At 45.8% G+C, this 18,448-nt stretch overlaps 1 protein-coding gene across 1 annotated transcript in view; it reads left to right on the top strand.

Annotated features, from left to right (window-relative positions):
• Positions 1-658: 658 nt before the first annotated feature.
• NPC1 (NPC intracellular cholesterol transporter 1) overlaps positions 659-18,448 on the top strand; it is a 52,706-nt gene continuing 34,916 nt past the window's right edge. The window contains exons 1-3 of the mRNA XM_041737086.1: positions 659-881; positions 16,209-16,331; positions 17,516-17,622. Coding sequence (XP_041593020.1) covers positions 825-881; positions 16,209-16,331; positions 17,516-17,622 — 287 coding nt within the window. The 5' untranslated portion in view covers positions 659-824. The remainder of the gene's footprint in view (positions 882-16,208; positions 16,332-17,515; positions 17,623-18,448) is intronic.

Raw genomic sequence — 18,448 nt, 5'->3', positions numbered from 1 at the left:
GATTGGTTGGCTCGGGAGCATCTAACACAGCCGCGCTCCGCCCCTCGCGCTGCCGCATCACAACACGGTCAGGCCACCGCGCGGCACCGCCCCCGGCGTGGCTGAAGCCCGGGCACGGATTTTTTTTTTTTTTTTTTTTTTTTTTTGCTGGCTGAGTCTGGTGCGGAGAATTTGTTCCAGTGTGCTCATGGGGGCCGAAATACACATTCCGCTGAGCAGTGGGATCGAAATTGGGAAAAGTCTCCAAACGCTCCCATTTGCTAAAACCGCCGTCCCCAACCAAGAAAACAGAAAAGGGGGGGGGGGAAGAGATAAAACATCGAAACCACACAACTCCAAAATTATCCTCCTTGGCCGGATCCCAGATGTTCGGCTGCCCGGGTCTGGGATCCCTAAGCCACGTCGCACCCCCAGGGCTGCAGGAGCCCGAAAAGTACGGCGGGGACCGCGGAGGACCCCGGCCCAGACCGCGCTGGCCAGGCCGGCCCCGCCCCCTCCCCGGCAGGCCCCGCCCCCTCCCCGGCAGGCCCCGCCCCCTCCCCGGCAGGCCCCGCCCCTCCGCGGGTCGGCCCCGCCCCAGAACGGGTGCCGGGCGGCCCGGCAGAGGCCCCGCCCAGAAAGGGGCGGAGCCGACGCCGCCTTCCTCTTTCCTGACCTGCGCGGGCCGCCGGCCGCCGGCGTCTGTGCCCTCCCTCCGTGGGCCCGGGATCCTGAGCCACGCCGCGGCGCCGACGCGGAACGAGCCGAGCCGAGCCGAGCCGAGCCGAGCCCCGCCGCTGTCCGCTGTCCGCAGTCCGCTGTCCGCAGTCCGGCTCCGCCGCAGCATGACCGCCCGCCGCCCAGCCGTCGGCCTCCTCCTGCTGCTGCTCTGCCCCGCGCAGGTGAGCGGGCGCCCGCGACCCGTGGGGGCTGCGGGGGGCGCCCGGCGGGGCCGCGGGGCGGGGCGGGCGCGGGTCCAGCCGGTCCTGGGGAAGTTGGTCCCGCGATGGAGCCCCTGGCGCCCCCCAGCCCCGCTCCGGTGGACTCTTCCCTGTCGTCTGGAAGAGGTGGCAACTGGGAGCAGCTTGTTTGACCTCCTCTGAGCTCCTTTCAGCTGTGGTCACCTAATTTCTGGGTTTAGGATGTGGAATCAGAGGCAAGGACGAAAGTGGGTGGGGGGGGGGGGGACTTATTTATTTAACCGGCTTTAAAAAAATCCTGCTATAGGTCTACGAACTCTATGAATTCGTTTAGGGTACTCGACCACTTTATGTCCCCTTCTCCCCTGAAGACGAGGTGGGAGGGGAGGTAAAGAAAGGAGACAAATCGTCAAACACCAGATTGAAACAGCCCTAAGCGACTAAGCTTGGTCTTCTCGGGAGTGCAAGTTAACTTATTCTTAACTCTCTTTTACATCTTTAGAAACTGAGGCCCAGCAGAGGATGGTTGAGTTTCCCCTTGTCACCATATGAGGTAGCTACAGAATGGGGCCTGGAACTCAGTGGCCTCACTCCCTGGATTAGTTTTTCCTAGGACATGAATGCCTCACTGCTATTTATTTTTGTTGTTGTTGTTATTACATAAGTTTCAGGTGCACAGCTTTATAATTTAACATCTGTTTACACTGCAGAGTGATCACCACGAGTCTGTTACTCATCACCATACAGTTGACCCTTCACCCATTTTCCCCAATCCCCAACCTCCTTCGCCTCTGGTAACAGCTAGTCTGTTATCTGTATCTGTGAGTTTGGTTTGGCTTGGCTTGGCTTGGTTTGTTAGATTCCATGTATCAGTGAAGTCACTGGGTATTTGTCTTTCTCCATCTGACGTATTTTGCTTAGCATGATCTCCTCAAGGTCCATCCATGTGGCAAATGGCAGGATTTCATTCTTTTTTATGGCTGAGTAGTATTCCATTACATATCACATCTTATTCATCTGTCAGTGGACATTTAGGTTGTTTACATATTTTGATTGTTGTGAATAATGCTGTTGTGAATGTAGGGGGTGCATGTATCTTTTCGCATTGGTGTTTTCATTTTCTTCGGGTAAATAATCAGAGGTAGAATGGCTGGGTCATATGGTATTTCTGTTCTTCTTTTTTTTTTTATATTTTATTTATTTATTCATGAGAGAGAGAGAGAGAGAGGCAGGGACACAGGCAGAGGGAGAAGCAGGCTCCATGCAGGGAGACTGACGTGGGACTCGATCCCAGGACTCCAGGATCATGCCCTGTGCTGATGGCGGTGCTAAACCACTGAGCCACCCAGGCTACCCCGGTATTTCTATTCTTAATTCTCTGAGGAACCACATAGTGTTTTCCACAATGGTTGTAGCAATTTACAATCCCACCAACAGCGTACAAGGGTTTCCCTTTCTCCACATCCTCACCAACACTTGTCATTTCTTGTCTCTTTGATAACATCCATTGTAACAGGTGAGGTGATACCTCGTTGTGATTTTTATTTGCATTTCCCTAATAGTGATCTTGAGTGTCTTTTCATGTGGCTGTTGTATGTCTTATGTGCCACCTGTATGTCTTTGCGGAAATGTCTGTTCAGATCGTCTGCCCATTTTTTAATTGGGTTTTTGTTGGTGTTGAGTTGTAGGAGTTCTTTCTATATCTTGAATATTAACTCTTTATCAGGTATATGGCTTGCAAATATGTTCTCCCATTCAGTAGGTTGCCTTTTCATTTTGTTGATAGTTTCCTTTGCTGTGCAGATACTTTTTGGTTTGGTGTAGTCCCTCCTCTTTATTTTTTTTTAAATATTTTATTTATTTATTCATAGAGACGCAGAGATAGAGAGAGAGGCAGAGACACAGGCAGAGGGAGAAGCAGGCACCATGCAGAGAGAGCCTGACGTGGGACTCGATCCAGGGTCTCCAGGATCACGCCCCGGGCTGCAGGCGGCACTAAACCGCTGCGCCACCGGGGCTGCCCTAGTCCCTCCTCTTTAGCTTTCTTTTTGTCTCTCTTGTTTTTGGAGTCAGATCCCCAAAGACATCACTAAGACTGATGTCCAGCAGATTACCGCCTATGTTTTCGTCTAGGAATTTTATGGTTTCCAGTCTTCCATTCAAGTCTTTAATCCATTTTGAGATCATTTTTGTGAATTGTGTAAGATAGTGGTCCAGTTTCATACTTTTGTATGTGGTTGTCCAGTTTTCCCAACACCAAGTTATTGACAAGACTATCCTTTCTCTATTGTACATGCTTGGCTCATTTGTTGTGGATTAATTGTCCTTACCTGTGTGGGTTCATTTCTGGGCTCTCAGTTCTGTTCCATTGATCTTTGTGTCTTATACCAATACCGTGCTATTTTGATTACTATAGATTTGTAACATAGTATGAAATGAGGGAGTGTGAGATCTCCAGCGTTGTTCTTTAAGATTGCTTTGGCTTTTCAGTATCTTTTCTGGCTCCATATAAATTTTACAATTATTTGTTCCTGTTCTGTAAAGGACAGGAATGCCAATGGAATTTTGATAGGTATTTCATTGAATCTGTAGATTGCTTTCAGTAGTATAGATATTTTAATAATATTCTTCCAATTCATGAGCACAGATTATTTTTCCATTCCTTTGTGTCTTCTTCAGCTTCTTTCATCAGTGTCTTATTTTTTTTTAAAGATTTTATTTTATGATTTATTCATGAGAGACACAGAGAGAGACCGAGAGAGAGAGAGAGGCAGAGACACAGGCAGAGGGAGAAGCAGGCTCCATGCAGGGAGCCTGATGCGGGACCCGATCCCGGGTCTCCAGGATCACGCCCTGGGCCCAAGGCAAACGCCAAACCGCTGAGCCACCCAGGGATCCCCTCATCAGTGTCTTATGATTTCCACCTCCTTCGTTAAATTTATTCCTAGATATTTTATTCTTTTTGAGGTAATTGTAAATGGTATTGTTTTCTTCATTTCTCTTTATGATGTTTCATTGTTAGTGTATAGACATGCCACAGATTTCTCCGTACTGATTTTATATCCTACAATTTACTGAATTCATGTATCATGTCATCTGCAAATAGTGGGAGTTTTACTTTTTCCTTTCTGATTTGGATGCCTTTTATTTATTTTATCTAATTGCCATGACTAGGACTTCCAATGTTATGTTGAGCAAAAGTGACAAGAATAGGCATCCTGTTCTTACTTACCTATCATCTTGTTGATGTGATATATCACACTAATAGATCTACAGATGTTGAACCATCCTTGAATCCATAGAATAAATCTCACCTAGTCATGTTTTATGATCTTTTTAAAATGTTATTGGATTTGGTGTGCTAATATTTTGTTGAGGATTTTTGCATCTGTGTTCATCAAGGATATTGGACTGTTGGTTGTTGTTTTTTTAATAGTGCCCTGGTCTGGTTTTGGTATAAGAGTAACACTGGCCTCATAAAATGTGTTTGAAAGCTTTTCCTCCTCTTCAATTTTTGGAAGACTTTGAGTGTATGTATTAAATCTTTTAATGTTTGGTGGAATTTGCCAGTGAAGCTGTCTGGTCCTGGAACGTTTGTTTTGAGATTTTTTATTTCTGTTTCATTCTCCTTACTAGTAATCAGTCCATTCAGATTTCCTATTTTTTCGTCATTCAGTCTTGTGAGACTGTGTTTCCAGGAATTTACCCATTTCTTCTAAGTTGTTCAGTTTGTTGGTTTGTAATTGTTCATAGTAGTCTCTTAACGATCCTTTATGTGATATTAGTTGTAACTTCTCTTTTATTTCTGATTTTGAGCCCTCTCTTTTTTTTCCTAGTCACAGACTGAGGAAGGGATGGGAGAAAATATTCCATACAAATGGAAATTGAAAGAATACTGAAGTAACTATACTCATGTCAGACAAAATAGACATTAAAACAAAGACTGTAATAAAACACAAGAGCATTCATTACATAATGGTAAAGAGGTAGATCCAGCAAGAAGATGTAACATTTATAATGATAGATGCACCCAACATTGGAGCACCAAAATATATAACACAAATATTTACAGACCTAAAGGGAGAAATTGAAAGCAATAAAACAGTAGTAAGAGGTTTTAATAGCTCACTTTCATCAATGAATAGACAAAAAAGTCAACAGGGAAACATGAGTCTTAAATGACACAGTAGACCAGGTGGACTTAATGGATATAGACAGAGCACGCACCCTCTAAAAGCAGCACAATTTACTTCTCAAGTGTACATGGAATGTTCTACAGAATAAATCACACATTGGGTCACAAAACAAGCCTCAATAAATTCAAGAAGGTTGAAATCCATATCAAGCATCTTTTCCGACCACATTAGTATGGAACTAAAAGTTAATTACGAAAAGAAAATAGGAAAACCCACAAAAAGGAGATTAAACAGCATGCTACTGATCAATCAGTGGGTCATTGAAGAAAATCAAAGGAGAAATTTAAAAATATCTAGAGACAAATTAAAACAGAAATATGACCTACCATGATCCGTGGAATACAGCAAAAGGGGTTCTTAGAGCAAAGTTCATAGTGATACAGGCCTACTTCAATACAGAAGAAAATTCTCAACTGCAACTTTATACCTAAAGGACCTAGGGGGAAAAGCCCCAAATTAGTAGAAAGAAGGGATTAATAAAGATCAGAGCAGAAATAAATGAATTAGAAACTAAAAAGATGAGAAAGGTTCAGTGAAATTAGGAACTGGTTCTTTGAACAGAGAAAATTCACAAACTCTCAGCTGCATTCACTGCTATTACTGCGTCGGCAGTGTTCTGTTTTATTTTTAAAGATTTTGTTCATTTATTCATGAGAGACACAGAGAGGCAGAGACCTAGGCAGAGGGAGAAACAGACTCCTTGCAGGGAGCCTGATGCAGGACTGTATCCCAGGATCACAACCTGAGCAGAAGGCAGGGGTAGGGGGAGGAGGGAGAAAGTCTAAGGATATAGTGTTGATTAAACCAGATGAGGATGTTAGAGTGGAACTCTGGGAACCCTGTGCCCTTGTGCCCACTCATCTACGTATCAGTAACAAGGAGGTAGTAAATCACAGGGAAAAGCAGATTCAGGAGCTTCCCTGGATTAGGAAAAACCCCTCCTTAAATTTCTGGGTAGTTCTCAGAAGCAGGTAGGTTTTGCTGACCCAGTAAGGGTCCAAGAACCAAGAGAAGAGCTGTGGCTCCCTCCTTTGTGTATGTGGAGGGGATCCCTAGATGTGTGGGCTTGTGGAAGAGCGTATCTCTGGTGCCTGGTTGGAGAGGAGGCAGAGAAGGGCAGGGAGGTGGTTTGGAATGGGGTCAGTGGATGGACTATCACTAGCTCTTGCTTTGGGGACGTTGCTCTCTCAAGCATTAGGGTTTTGTTTTGTTTTTTGAAGACAATAGCTTGTAGGATTATTGGGGTTATTAGGGAACATGATACATAGAGAGATCATATCACTGTAGTAAAAAACTCAAGAAACAGTAGCAATTCTGTGCCTTAAAGAAAATACGGCTATTCAGTTTGCCTGGAGTTTTAGGTCAGGATCTAGTAGGCAGGCTTCACATTGGTAAGTGACTTTAACTTACCTCTGAAATCCTTTTACCTCAAGGTAATATCAAGACGGATGGCTGAGTGCTTTTCCTCCTAGGACTTTAAGACAGGTCAGAAGTTCATCATGAGTCTCTTGCAAAATGCCTTGGAGGGTCTGTAAATCTTAACTGGAAATATTCCTTTATTTTACAAATTAGCTTCCTCTGTGGCCAGAAGCTACCAATATCCCTGAACAGACTAGGGGGGTAAGGAGAGAGGTTTGCTTTTAGAATTCTTAACCAGTGATAGCACCTTGTCTGGGTTCAGTGTGAGCACTCAGGAAGTTCTGTCACAGAATTAGCAGACATAGTTGTCCTTGGTAAGGTCTGATAGACATTTTGAGGGGATTTTTGCCTTTCTTAATTCTTAGTTTTTACAGATGATGAAATAACACTAGACTGCACGGCTTTTAAACCCTGTGGTTGGGCAGCCCGGGTAGCTCAGCAGTTTAGCGCCGCCTTTGGCCCAGGGCGTGATCCTGGAGACCCAGGATCAGGTCCCGCATCAGGCTCCCTGCATGGAGCCTGCTTCTCTCTCTGCCGCGCTCTCTCTCGCTCTCTGGGTGTCTCTCATTAATAAATAAATAAAAATCTTAAACCCTGTGGTCATCCAAATAATGTGTGTGGTTTTGAGAAATCATATATATCTCTCTCCCCTGTCTGTAATTTTTGCAAGCTTTTTCTTGAGAACTTGAAACATAGTGAGGCCTAGGTAGAAAATAAACCATTAAAATGGTTTTTCCTGAAGAGATCGACAACGGTTTAATCTTCTGACCAGAGAGCACTGAAGAAAACCCATATTCGCCCCAATTTCAGATGGTTAATCTTTTCCAGTCTCTCCTACTCCTTGATTGATGCTGGGATATCTAATTAACATAAGTAATCAAGGGAAAATGAGGTTTTTATTTTAGCGAGTGGGCAGAAAGAAAACGACTTGCTGAATAGGTCTTTGTATTGCTTCAGTGTTTGTCATGTTACCCAGAACAAAGAATCCCTCTGGTCTGAAGACAGTATGATCTCTCTTTTCCTGGGTAACCCTTCCCCACCCTCCCCTCCTCCCAAAAGGGAGTCTTTTAGGGTGTTTTAAGGATGACACAGTATCTACTGCAGAAGCCAGGGTTAGGCCATCTCTGATCGTGGGCACCCCTTTCTGCCCTGTCACCCACAGCTCTGTCAAAGGCATAAGCTCTCCAGCCAAATAAACTACTTGCTATCAAAACTCTGCCTGTCTTCCAAGGGCCCAGTTCAAATGCTACATCATCCAGGGCATTTGTTATCCTATTCCCCAACTAAAATGCCTTCTCTCTGAGGCTCTAAGTCAGTGTTTATACTGCAGCAGCAGCTTTTACCTGGGTGTGGGTCTGGGCTCTTCCTCTCACCAAGAGTGATCTTGGGTAGGCCAGTGATCCCCTGGAGCCTCTGTCTCCTCCTCTGGAAGATCAGGTTAACATCTATGCCTACTTCTCACAGTGCACATGGAAAGAGCAAAGTATTGCTTGAATTGAAGTAGCAGGTTGTAGGCTCCTTGAGGGCAAGAACTGTATTTTACCATTTCCAATAGGGCCAGGACTCTCTTTTCTGAGTCATCAGATCATTGGATCTCCATAGGTTTAGGTGTAGGGATAGGATGGAAGGATTCAGAAGCTAGTTGAAACCGGAATTGCATTGCTTTCTGGGTGATGATAATCAACTGTGGCCCAATAAATTTTTCTTTGCTTGGACTTATGCCTCTTATTTTCAGTCTTTAGAATATTCGCTTTGGCAAGAAAACTTAGGGGGAAAAAGAAAAAATCTGTTTCGCATTTGTTTTGTTTTTTACATTCCACCCAAACCTGTTTCTGGTGCAAGTGTGCCGTTGGAGGATTTGAGAGGGAAGTTTTCATGTTTGTTCTTTATCTTATTGTCCCTTAGGCCAGAGAGGAACTCAAGTTCCTGCCATTCACTAGTTTCATAAATATAAAGTGGTTGCTGTGGGCACAGTGTAGGTACAAAAATAGACCAACAGTACTACCTGTACAGAAAGCAATCCAGAAACTGTAAAGTGCTGTGTAAATGTTAGTAGTCTCTGTCCCTGACTCGTTCATAGTTGACAGGAAGAAGGGTGAATACATAAAATTACAATATAGTGCAAAATGTACTCTTAACAAAGGGAAGAACAAAACATTATGGGGAGTCAATTTTTGAGCTGATCTTTGGAGGGTGAATTAATGCTTACCAAGTAGACAAGAGGAAGCTGGAGAAAATAGGGGGGAGTTACCTGGTTGTTACAAAAAACATTCAACTGTATACTTGAAAAGGGTAAATTTTATGGTATGTAAGTTATCTCAAAACTTTTTCAGAGTGATATTTTAGATTACAAGAAACTACAAAAAAAATTTACCTAATTTGTGCATAGTACTCCATTGCTAGGACACATCTGGTCTCGTTTTAACATCACAGGACTGCTTTAAGATACATGGGATGCTGTGTTTCCTGTTTTGCAGGAAATTAAGGATACTAAGGCTCAAGTTTGTCCCAAAGTCACATAGCTGGTAAATGGCAGACTAAGGGCGTGAACCACTGTCTCCTGACTTGTGCTCTAATTTATTCAAATTTAAAATATTGCTACCAGATTCTCCATATTTAGCAAGCAAAATTGAATGAGTGTTGAGCAGCTGATCCAGAGGGCCGATAGGGCATCTCCTTCATGGCTTGTTCCTAGCCCCTTTGTTCAGTTGTCACACTGTGTGAATGTTCCATAGGAAAAGACCTGTGGACGATATATACTCCCATCTACTTCCTTGGTTTTGTTTTAGTCTTGTGGCTTTTGGGTTATTTTTCAAACCTGTGGGTGTGAAGGCTCAGAAATGTCTAATACCAAGTAGTAGTATGATCTTAGCAAGTCAGTTAAGGAAATGGTAAGCTAGAGGGGTTATTTGTAAGGCAAAGACTAGCTGAGACTATCTAGAAATGAAGTAAATACCCACTTACAGGCATGCCTGGTGCTCCCACAAATTATCGTTTGTTATGTAGACATGATCTCCCCAGGTTAGCTGTAAAACAGAGTTCCAGAGATTTCCGTCACCAGAAGTCAGACCAGACCAGCCTCCACCCCAAAAGTCCCACCATGTTTGTTTGGTCTGCCTACCTGACTCCAAGAATGAAGCAGGCAGCTTAGTCTCTGGATAGGATTCTCTGTGTCCCTGTTCCTCCATCCCATCCTGTGTTGTCATGACTGGCCAGGCCAGCCTGTCTGCTCCCTGCAGAGGCCTCTCCCTACCCCTTACCACCTACCCGAGCTCCCTTGCTAGAGCTTGAGCTGGTGTGTCCCCAGGGTCTGCCATGAGCTCTCCCCATCCAGGACAGCGGTAGAGATGAGAGGACCCAGCCCTGCACTCCACATGCCATGGGGGTGGCCAGGGCAGTCCTGGAGCTGAGGATGGTCAGTGAGAGCTAACCTGACTTGACAGCTGCCTAGAGACATACATAAAAAGATGTAAATGGGAGTCATTATTTCCACAGGTCAACATGTGTGTGTGTAAAGAGATGTATCCTCAGAGCTCTGTGTGACGCTCTGAGGATACATCTGTACAAACTGAGCTGGAGTTTGAGCAGTACAGCAGCTAGAGAGACCAGGGATAGGATAGTGTTTAATTGGCCTTTAAAATCTTCATTCTTGTTACTGGTTTTGTCACATACTAACCCCGTGACCTCAGAGAATCTTCCCTGAGCCTTGGTTTTGTTACCTGTAAAATGCCGCCGTACTACTCCAGAGGTATCAGAGAAGTACAGGAGGCAGTAAGGAAGAAAGCACTTAACTTTGTCACCAGCATGAGGTTGACGTTCATGAAGCATTTTGTTATGAGTTAGTTAATATGTCAGATTTACTACAGGCGGCCCAGAGTGTACGATTCTGTTGCTCATGTTCCAGACTTCTCCATATGATAAGATGTGCTTTTGTAGAGTTCTCCTTTAGAGTTTATTTAGCAGTTGCTATAGTTGCTGACATATAGCAGAAGGGGCTTTGTTTTTAACTTGCTGAACTACTGTTATTACTGGGAAAAAAAAACAAACTTCTCTGTCTAATCGTATACCCAATAATTAAGCTCTAGAGCATGTTGTGAAATAGCCATATGCCCTGACCTTTAAAAGTGGAGACACTCTAGCCTTGTAACTAGTAAATTCTGGTGGGAAGCCAAAACAACCCATACTTCTCATTTCTGAACTTCTTACACGATCCATTTGAAGTCCTGAACTGATCGAGAGATTTGATGGTTTCTGAATGGGTGACCACTGGGTAAGGTGCTGCAGAGCCCTTCAGAGGAAATATAACAGCCGGGCTCTGCTCTTGATGACTTTGCGGGCTTACAAGACAATAGCGGACTGGAGACAATAGCCAGAAACTACCCTTGGAACTTCTCCCTACATATCCAACTTGCAATTCTCAGAAATTCTGCTTCATCCTAGGATGAAACCCACAGATCACGGCCTGGCCAGAGCTTGTTGTTCTGAATAAAGCTTTCTCTGTCACCCCTACACCCATCATGTACCTGTTGTCTGAGGTTGCGTTTGAACCACAACAGGCTTGTTGAGTATTTTCCACAAAGACCTTATGGGGCATAAGCCTACAATATTTAATACTTGGCGCTCCATGGAAAAGCTTATTTACACCCCGCCCCCAGGGGATCCAGCTTGTGGCATGTAAGTGATAGGAACAGATACTACCCCACCAGAGCTCTGGTCTCAGAACACCTGTTGACTTGAGCCACTGTGATGGATGCCTCTAAGGGCAGCCAGGTGCTGCCTGGGGCTGACCTGCCTCTGCCCTCAGGCTAGCTCACCTGATGGGGGGGCAGCACCAATGCTGGAACCAGGTCAGAGGAGTCAGAATGAAGCTTTAATGGAGGTGACTGCCTTGGGGGAGGCTTTTAAGGTAGGGATTAAACCTATGGAGAAGCACTGTGGTCTGGCCTTCCAGGTCCAGATGAATATAGTGAAGGGCAGGTTCAAGTTGAGCCAGAAGCCAGTGGCGGGGGGGGGGGGGGGGGGGGGGGGTGTCAAGACTTACTCGTTATAAAGCTATTTGAAAGTTACTGCACTTGTAGGTGTTTGTGGGTATATGTCTCTACAGGTTACCTGCTGGGAGGAATTAAAAGCCTAGAAGATCCAGCTCTATGATGTTAACTTTGATTAAATCTGAGAAAGAGGGTGGGGGTGGGGGAGCTTCCAGTGTTACTTTGCATACACCTGTGAGGTTTTGCAGATTTGTCATGAGTGGGTATGGAGTCCATGATTAAAGGAAATAAATCCTAGTCATTTATCTTTAATATTATAGGAATTGGTAAAATTTTAAAATGCTTCAATAAGATCGTTCTTGGGGTTATAAATAGCCCTGTGACTGGTCAGTGTCCACAAGATCTGTGAAGAGTCGCTGTCCTTTAGATTCGGATCTCTGGGACTTGAGCGGAGCTTTAACGAGACGTGTCACCTGGCGCTCAGACCCGTAGTTTTGATTCTGTTTGAACTGGCCGTCAGGCTGCTCCATTGGGTCCGAGTGTGATGGTTGACAGAGTGCTCCCTGCAGCCCTTGCCACTGGGCTTTTCTCTTACATGAAGGACATCTGGGCTCATGTCTCATGGTAAAACACACATAGTATAAAACTGGCAGCTTTTAACTGTACAGTCCCTGTGACATGAGGACCAAAGCTGTTGCTGTGCAGCCACCATCAGTCTCCAGCACTGAGCTTGTGTTGGATCAGGTGCACTTGGGGCTCTGGCCGACCTCAGACAGTGCTAGGTTTTATTTCAGTGTTGCTTCCCTAAGTGGGCATTACGCTGGTGTGAAGTCAGCAGCAGGCATGCTTGTATCGCGTAAAGGCAGCGCCCAGCCACACCTTACTTTTAGAAAGCAGGTGCTTTGCTTAGAAAGGAGGCGAGCACCCCGTGGGAGCTGTTGCATAGTACACTCTTGGTCTTGGTGTCAGCTTCTGCTGCCCTGACATTCCAGGGATCCTAAGGTCCATCTGTCTTTGTCCGTCAAGTCCTGAGCACCTGCTGTGCTGTTGCGATTTGGAGACTGGAAATCCAGCCGTCCCAATGCCAGCTAGGTTCTTGGTGGGATACGGAGGTGAGCGTGGCCCAGCCGATAGTGACCCTTGGGGTGGCCTGAGGAACAAGAACCCAGGCTTCCAGACCAGCCAGGCTTCGGCTGGCATCTGGCTCTGCCACTTTAGGTGTGGCCTCAGATGAGTCACTCCACCTGGGTAATTGTCAGTTTTCTCATCTGTAGAGTGGTATTATTCCAGTTCGGGCCTCACAGGTCTGAGGATTAAGGGATCCAGTGCCTGGATTAAGGGAGAGGTGGGAGCAACCCCCGCTGGTGGAGCTCAGGGAGGGGAGGGGCTGTGCTTGACTGGGTCGAGAAGGCCCCTGGGGGAGGTGGTGGTTGAAGAGTGGCCTTGGCAGGTAGCGGGAGTGTAGGGAGTATAGGGGAGGGAGGCATGAACAGTGCAGGGGCAGGCAGGTCCCGCTCAGTATGGGAGGGAAGGTAAGGACAGGTGGGAGATGAGCATGCACACTGGAGCCATGTCAGGCACCTGGAGCTGGTCTCATAGGCACCGGGAAGGTGGATGGTGGGTTTCTGGGCATCGGAAAGCTGTGGAGCCTCAGCTCAGCAAGAGTCCAGCTGACTTGCCAAGGTCTGCACAGGAGGTGGGAAGGCGGCCTGTAGGGAGTCGTGCCCAAGGGAGCAAAGGATGGCTGTGTGCTCAGTAGGAAGGGAAGGCTGGGGCACCAGAAAGTGCACTTGTACCGGGAGCTTCCCCAGGAGGTGAGCTTGGCAGCAGAGGAGACATTGGTTTCCTTTGGATCACCTGGGATTGTGGGCCACGTAACCGCAAGTGCAGCTAGAGAGAAATTGGGGTCATTTGACCAAGAGGAAGAATGAAATCAGAGCAGTGTTTATTGGGAGGAGCAGGTGAAGGGATGCACAGAGAGATGAGGTTGAGAGGATAGAAGAGGGGCAGGTGGTGGAGGTCCCTGAGGAGGCTGAGAGGCACTGCCCCAGCCGGGCCGGCTCCACAGCAGTGTTTTCAGCTGAAGGTAATTAGAGGAGGGTGAGGCAAGAGAGAGCTGAGGGGAAAAGAGGGCTCCCCCACCAGCACAGCAGTGTGAGCAAACACACACGTGCCTATGCCTTGTGTGAGGGGGCGGGGGCTAGAGTGAGGACCTTCATTACGCACATTTTACCCAAAGTCTGTTTCTGGAACTAGAATGTTCTGGCTCTGCCTCTCTCGGACAGATAAACCTCTCTGTGCCTCCCATTTTCTCATCTGTGAAATGGGTATAATGGCACCTCCCTCATCAACTTGTTGTGAGGATATTAATCGGACTAATATATGAAGAGCAGTGAATCAGTGCTTAGTAACAGAGTAAATGGCTCATCAGTGCCTTCGGGCCCCACTGGGTCGGGGCTGCTTCTAGAAGCAGGATGACTGAGAAGCAAACCTACAAGCATTGAGTCAAGCAGAATTTTCCTGGGCCCAAAGAAATCTCAGGTGTTTTACTCCAGCTCTTTGGGACCCCTTTGCTGAGGTCCCAACAGTTGGGAGACATTAATAATAATTACCCTTGCATTTGATTGCATAGCACTTTACAGTTTAGTAAGTACTCCCACCTCCAGTCCCGTATGCCACCTTCACAGCAAACCTGAAAGATTGGCTGCCGTCCACAGAGAACAAAACTGCTCAGCATGGTCAAGTAACCTGCTGCACGTGCAGTCAGGCTCAGCGTGCATGTTGGTTGAGAGGCTCGTGAGCTCTGAGGATCGGAACCCGAGACTCCTGACCTCCCCCCACTTCCTTTTCCCACCGCTATTCTACCTGACTGTGGAAACGTTGCTTTCAAGTAAGAGACGTGAGGTTCCCATAAAGGATGAATGGGAACCGCACACTTTTATAGCGCTGAAGGCTGAGGAAAGGGAACTCCTGACCACCCCCTCTTGTTAGTCATGCCAGCGTCGTGGTTCATTGACTGGGTTTGTCACTCCAGTGGGTGACTTGCAAGGGTGCCCCAGACCTGGACCTGCTTGCCCTTTGGGTCTCTTGAATGATCTGTGAGGTCTAAGGCTGGGTCACTTGTATTTAAGTTACACGTCGATACCAGCAGTTATGCCACCTCCTTAGCAAAAGGGCAGAAAAGCCTTTTCAAACTTAAGTAGATGGATCATTTCCTTTTAGTATTTGGGAAAGAGTGATTCCCTGGAATTGCTAGGTTCATGGACTATTTGCTGCAATTCTTTTTAAATAAAAATGGTGGTGAAATTTTGCACCTTCTTGCCAAAGATTCGGAGTGTGGCATTGTTGAAAACTGGTCACTCCCTCATTTGTATAATTTCCTTTCCTTGTGGCCTAAACTTGACTCCTAATGAGTCCAGATAGGAATAAGTCATGATTCTGTTTTAAAATATCTGAAGAATGAGGGGCACCTAGTTGGCCCAGTCATTTGAGCGTCCAACTTTTATTTTTGGCTCAGGTCATGATCTCAGGGTCCGGAGATCGAGCCCCGCATCAGGCTCCACTTAGCATGGAGTCTGTTTGGGATTCTCTCCCTCCGACCTTCCCGCTTACTCTCTTGCTCGCTCTCAAATAAATAAATCTTAAAATATCTGAAGAAATTAATTCAAAGGAATCTTGATCTTTTCGATACCCCACACATACACACCCCAACCTCCTGTGAGCTTTTTTCCTGTCATGTTTCCAGCTCTGTCTGTGGTGAGATGTGTATCTTGATGCTAGGGACCAGCACAGACTGACTGACCTCCTTGAACATGTGTTGGTCGGGAACATGTGTTGGTCGCTGGCCACTGCCGCTGGAGAGAATTCACTCAGTTGCTTTTCTTCAGATTTTTTTCCAGGGGCTTTTCCATGAGGTATCTTGGGAGTCATGGTTGCTTCTTGAGAGCCTTTGTTTCCCCATGGGCCAGATGATTGCAAGACCGTGGAGGCCCGTGGCCTTGGCCAGCATGACCAGGCTTGCCAACGTGATGATTCACACTGCTCCCTCCTCCCCTTCTGAACTTTCTGACAGCCTTGTGACTCTGACGTGGGAAGTACCAGTGGCTCTTGAGAAACCTTTACTGAAGAGTTGAATGTTTTTCTTTTAAGATTGCTGAGGTGGTTTTCCATAAAGTTAGCACATGCCTTGCTTTCTACTTAAATCTGGAGGACACGGTGTTTATTCTTGCTTCTTCTTAGGGTTTGTTAGTGCTTCCAGGTTTGCTTTTCATGTTACTCATGATGCGCTGATAGAAATTTACCTAAATATATGTGGAAATGTTCTTTTGTTACTTGGAGCTTATATAGTTTCTTATGCAGATGTGCAAATATAGTGCCTTAGTAATTGCAGACTCGCATACTGTCTTGCTTTCTTTCCTCTACACTGATTCTTAGTGATCCTTACAGGAAGTATAGCTTCCTGTCATCAACAAATTACATGATTTCTATGACCTCCTTCACTGCCTGACTTGACAAGCCCATATTGGGCATCTGGTGTATCTTAATATTTTTTTCAAAATGTTAACTAACCAGTGCCTCTCACTGCCACTTCATTTTGCAGATAATGTTGGAAGGTTCTGTACTGGTGTTTGAAGGGGTGCTTTTTGCCACTGAAATTTCCTTTAGCCTTTGGGGCCCTGATGAATGGAGTTTTGTGTCAACTCTAGGTGTTTGCACAGTCCTGTGTATGGTATGGAGAGTGTGGAATTGCATCTGGAGACAAGAGATATAACTGCCAATATTCGGGGCCACCAAAACCCTTGCCAAAGGATGGGTATGACTTAATGCAGGTAAGTTTGTTGTCTTGGGCTTTGGGAACACAAAATTATAATCCGAGATCCTCTGTAATTATACTGTAAATATCACAGTGGGGTGGGGCTGAAACTAACAGGCTTAATACCTATCCCAAACCTTATCTGGGGCACACAGTGGCATAGAAGATAATGTAACTCTAGAGGCAGAATTTCTCTGGAGCTGACTTCCTGCCTTTCTCTTGGTTTCCCCATAGCAGGTTACTATTTAGGGACTGACCTTGGTACCTCAAATGTTGCTCTTTGCAGCTTCTTGAAAATGTACTAGAAGTTACCTTTTTTTTTTTTTTTTTTTTTTTCAGTTCCTGGATTTTAGGACTCAAGCCCTCTAGGCTGCTAAGCAGCATTGACTCTCTTGTCCTCTGTTTAGTGGTTCCTCCATTTTCCACCCAGAGCCTGTGACTTTGGTTGCGACCAGGATTCTGTTTTGTCTCGTTTACCATTCCTGATACACAGGGATATTAGAAAAGAACTGGTAAAATCAAGGTGAAAAGACTGGTGCTAGAGGCTTACATAATGTAAAATCAGGTTGACGTGGGAGCAACAGGTCTCTTCAGCTTCTTCAGCTTGCTTTCTGCTTTCATCAGAATTATTAAAGACATCTGACTTTCCCCAAAGTGACCAATGGAAGTAGTAGATAACGTTTGGATTAAACTTAAACAGAAAACCTAAGAGTAAGAAGTAAAACAGATTGTCCAGGGAGGAGAGTGAGCTTCCACATAAGAAAAAAAAAAAAATTTGAAATATCTCTATTGCCTCTACTTTTGCAACTCCCTCATTTTGAATAGTAAATTTGATAGCCTTTTTTTTTTTTTAAGGTTTTATTTATTTATTTGAGAGAGCGCACAAGTAGAGGAGGAATGGCAGGCATAAGGAGAGGGAGAAGCAGACTCCCCGCTGAGCAGGGAGCCCAATGCAGGGCTTGATCCCAGGATGCCAGGATTATGACCTTAGCCAAAGGCAGATGCTTAACCACCTGAGCCACCCAGGCACCCCAAATTTGAAAATCTTTTAAAAGAATTCTACAAGAACTTTGCAAACATGTTTCTTACCCATGTGTACCTAAAGAAGGACTAGGCGAATAAAATTGCCTTATTTCATTGAGGAATGTGGGTCCTCATCTGACTTGGCTACTGTGATAACCATGCTTTCTCACCCAAAAGGAGCTCTGTCCAGGATTCTTCTTTGACAATGTCAGCGTGTGCTGTGACGTGCAGCAGCTCCGGACCCTGAAGGACAGCCTACAGCTTCCCCTGCAGTTCCTGTCCAGGTAGGCTGGCCTCCTGGCACACAGATAAAAAATGGGTTTGGGGCGCTTATTAACCAGGGACAGTCTGATTTACTCCTAAAAGTCAGTTTTCATGTTTAATGTTTCAAGAAAGTAATCTTATCAAGCATAATTTCTCAATAAAGTAATAGTTGCCAGACTTTATTTTCTACTTAGTTCCATGCAGAGCCGAGGTGTGGCTTTCCTCTGAGATGGTCCCTCACCAAGGGTATCTGCACCGTGGACTGGGTCCTTTCACTTTTGAGCCTCTGGGTGCTGTGTGGACTAGAGGTTCTGGTGGTCCTGCCACATCTGTGACTGAGACCCTCCTCCATGTGGTCCCCAACATGGCCATCCTCCCCTCCCTGCCCCTGGATGGGATGTGGTTCTCTCTCCCTATAGTAATGTGAGATGCTAGAGCCCCAGTCCTCCATAGAGCTGGCCTTTGGTAGCTGTTAACAAGATTGTTCTGGCAGTTTGCTGGTTTTGTCACAGTCCACTGTCCAGACTGTTCTCTATGACTGGGGCTGTGAAAAGGGTTGCATAATAGGTGTTCTCAAAGCTTACTCAGTGATTCTCAAATGTGCCAAAGAACAAGCTGGTGGAGGTCTGTAGAACAGCACTTCATGGTATCTTTCTAAATATTTCACACCAAAGCACCCTGATAAATGTGGGTGGGAGGGACATAAGAAGAGGGGAAGCACTTATCCGTGTGCATGTCATGGCAGGTGACAGGACAGTCAGCATCCACAGAGGAAACCCTCCCTGCTGCTTCCCAGGAGTTTAAATTGGCAGTACAGAGTGGAAAACCTTTGCTAAACCATCCTTT

Source organism: Vulpes lagopus, chromosome 1 (assembly GCF_018345385.1).
Source record: "Vulpes lagopus strain Blue_001 chromosome 1, ASM1834538v1, whole genome shotgun sequence".
Taxonomy (NCBI): Eukaryota; Metazoa; Chordata; class Mammalia; order Carnivora; family Canidae; genus Vulpes; species Vulpes lagopus.
The sequence above is the reverse complement of the archived record's forward strand: the minus strand, read 5'-3'. Positions and strand labels throughout refer to the sequence as shown.